We start from the raw sequence: 2,613 nt of genomic DNA on the forward strand, positions 1-2,613 counted from the left end.
TCCTTAAAAATCCCTTATTTAACACATGACTTCATTGATAATTACTTTATTACAATCAATGTTTTAAAAAAAACACGACTTAGCTGTAACGTTAACCCCTTTGGCATGGAGCTCGTTACGGTGTGCCATATTCCGTCATAGTGTGAAAGGAAATTTGCAATATTTAAAACTTGAATAGATATAAATATAAATATAAATATAGGTTTTTACGGACTAAATACTTAAACAATAAAATGGAGAAAAAGAAAAGAAAGAAACCCTAAATTACTTCTTAGGATACAAAAAATATTGTTGGATTACTTTTGTTTGTTGTTCTTTGATCTCATTACTTTAATTTTTGTTGTTGATTATCAAGCAAATACTATAAACAATGGCTTACTTTGTATATCTCATATCATTTTTGTAAACTCTGTAAATATCAAATTATCAATTCATGGTTCTTGTTTTATATTAATTTAAATTGTTAATAACTTAATCATTATCTTTTAAGATACTGACATACATACATATATATTTATATATGGATGCACATATATATATATATATATATATATATTATATATAGATTTGCTATGTTAAACCACGTTTTGAAAATCATAAAGACCTCAACATAACTCGTAAGGCTTAAAGTTTGACCTCGTCGCTACCCGTTCATTAGACAATTGAAGACTACTACAAAAAACCGTTGTGGTTGACAGCCAACAAAGTCTGACCCACTGCTGTTACAAAAAAAACGTAGCTTTTAACTGGCTCTAGGCTATTACTTATAGCCAGCCCAACTAGTAGCAACTTCATTATAGGCGCTGGGTTTTCATCTAATAATTAACATCACAAGAGATTAACGTTCGATCTTTTCTTATCGATATCATGGAGAAGAAACAGGTGGTGATCATCGGAGCTGGAATCAGCGGTCTTTTAGCATGTAAATACTGTCTCTCCAAAGGCTTCAATCCCATGGTTTTCGAGTCACAATCCGATATTGGTGGAGTATGGGCTAAAACCTCAAGAACCACCAGGCTACAGTCGTTCAAGGGTTCGTTCCAGTTTTCCGACTTCCCATGGCCTTCTTCAGTGACCCAAGATTACCCTACACAGCACCAACTCCTAAACTATCTACGGTCTTACGCCACTCGTTTCGACTTGATGAACCACATTCAGTTTAATTCCGTGGTGAAGGGAATCGAGTACGATGGGCCACCGACACCGTCACGAGAAACCTTTCCACAAGGCAAATGGAAAGTCACAGTTGAGAACAGTCAAAGTACAAAGGTATGTCTTCTATTCTTACCATAACACATTAGCACCCAGTTACAGATGGAACGATGATCAATTGGCATGTGAAAACAGGTGCATGATGCAGATTTTGTGATTTTGTGCGTGGGAAGATTCAAAGATTTTCCAAACATACCAGAGTTTGCTCCAGGAGCTGGCCCTGAGGTGTTCAGAGGCAAAATGATTCACTCCATGGAATATGCTGCTATGGATCACCAAGAAGCTGAAGAATTCATTAAAGGGAAGAGAGTTGTTGTTGTGGGGTTTCAAAAACAAGGACTCGATATTGCAATGGAATGTTCATCGGTAAACGGTTAGTTGCAGCTAGTCGAATCCAATGATCAATCATGATTCAGTTACATCATATACATAAATATACATCTAGTTTTCTTCAGCTTAATTCGTTTGTGATGATATCAGGAAAGGAGAATCCATGTACCATTTTATATAGAAACGACCGATGGAAGCTACCTGATTTCAGTCCATGGGGAATTCCCCTCTCGTATTTGTACTTCAATCGCTTCTCCGAGCTTCTGGTTCATAAGCCTGGTGAAGGTTTCCTACTTGGTCTATTGGCAACCATTCTATCACCTCTGGTGACTACCTCTTAATTACTTCATTTCTGCCTACATTTTACTTGTATAATTTCGAACAAAGTAATGATTTCTTTTTGGTAACAGAGATGGGGTATTTCAAAGCTTGTCGAAACCCACGTCAAAAAGAAGAGTCCTCTCGCCAAATTCGACATGGTACCAAAGTGTAGCTTCTCAAAAGATCTACGTTCGGGTTTAGTTTCAACAATGCCTGAGGACTTCTTCAACCGAGTTGAAACGGGAAGCATTTTGTTAAAGAGATCTCCCGGTTTCAGCTTTTACAAAGAAGGCATCCTGAACGATGGAGAGAATAAACCAACACGGGCGGATATCGTCATATTAGCTACCGGATTCAAAGGGATTCAGAAGCTTCAAAGCATCTTCATGTCACAAGATTTGCGTGACTTCATCGCGCCTTCACCGGATTCTCGAGTTCCTCTCTACAGGTGGGGCCAGAATCATTAGTCATCGCAGATACCCAGTATTCTCTACTAGTATTTTGACTAACATTTTGTTTTTAAATGCATATATATATCAGAGAATGCATTCCACCAAGAATACCACAAGTAGCAATAATTGGATTCTCAGAAAGTATATCAAACCTGTTCACATCAGAAATGAGGTGCAGATGGGTGGTAGAGCTTCTGGATGGGACATTCAAACTGCCAAGCATCAAAGAGATGGAGAAAGATATCTCAAATTGGGATGAATACATGAAGCAATCTGCTGGTGAATATCACCAGAGGTC

The 2,613-nt window shown here is 37.6% G+C and overlaps 1 protein-coding gene across 1 annotated transcript; it reads left to right on the forward strand.

The window, feature by feature from the left end:
- Positions 1-800: 800 nt before the first annotated feature.
- LOC112505366 (probable flavin-containing monooxygenase 1) lies at positions 801-2,608 on the forward strand (the record flags this gene model as incomplete). The annotated part of the gene is made up of 5 exons (XM_025109282.1): positions 801-1,269; positions 1,348-1,585; positions 1,693-1,868; positions 1,953-2,311; positions 2,404-2,608. Coding segments are annotated over exons 1-5 (1,380 nt in total), but the record flags the coding sequence as incomplete, so codon positions are not given.
- Positions 2,609-2,613: the final 5 nt, after the last annotated feature.

This window comes from Cynara cardunculus, unplaced genomic scaffold (assembly GCF_001531365.2).
Source record: "Cynara cardunculus var. scolymus isolate 2C unplaced genomic scaffold, CcrdV1 Un_Scaffold_10162, whole genome shotgun sequence".
NCBI classification, from domain to species: Eukaryota; Viridiplantae; Streptophyta; class Magnoliopsida; order Asterales; family Asteraceae; genus Cynara; species Cynara cardunculus.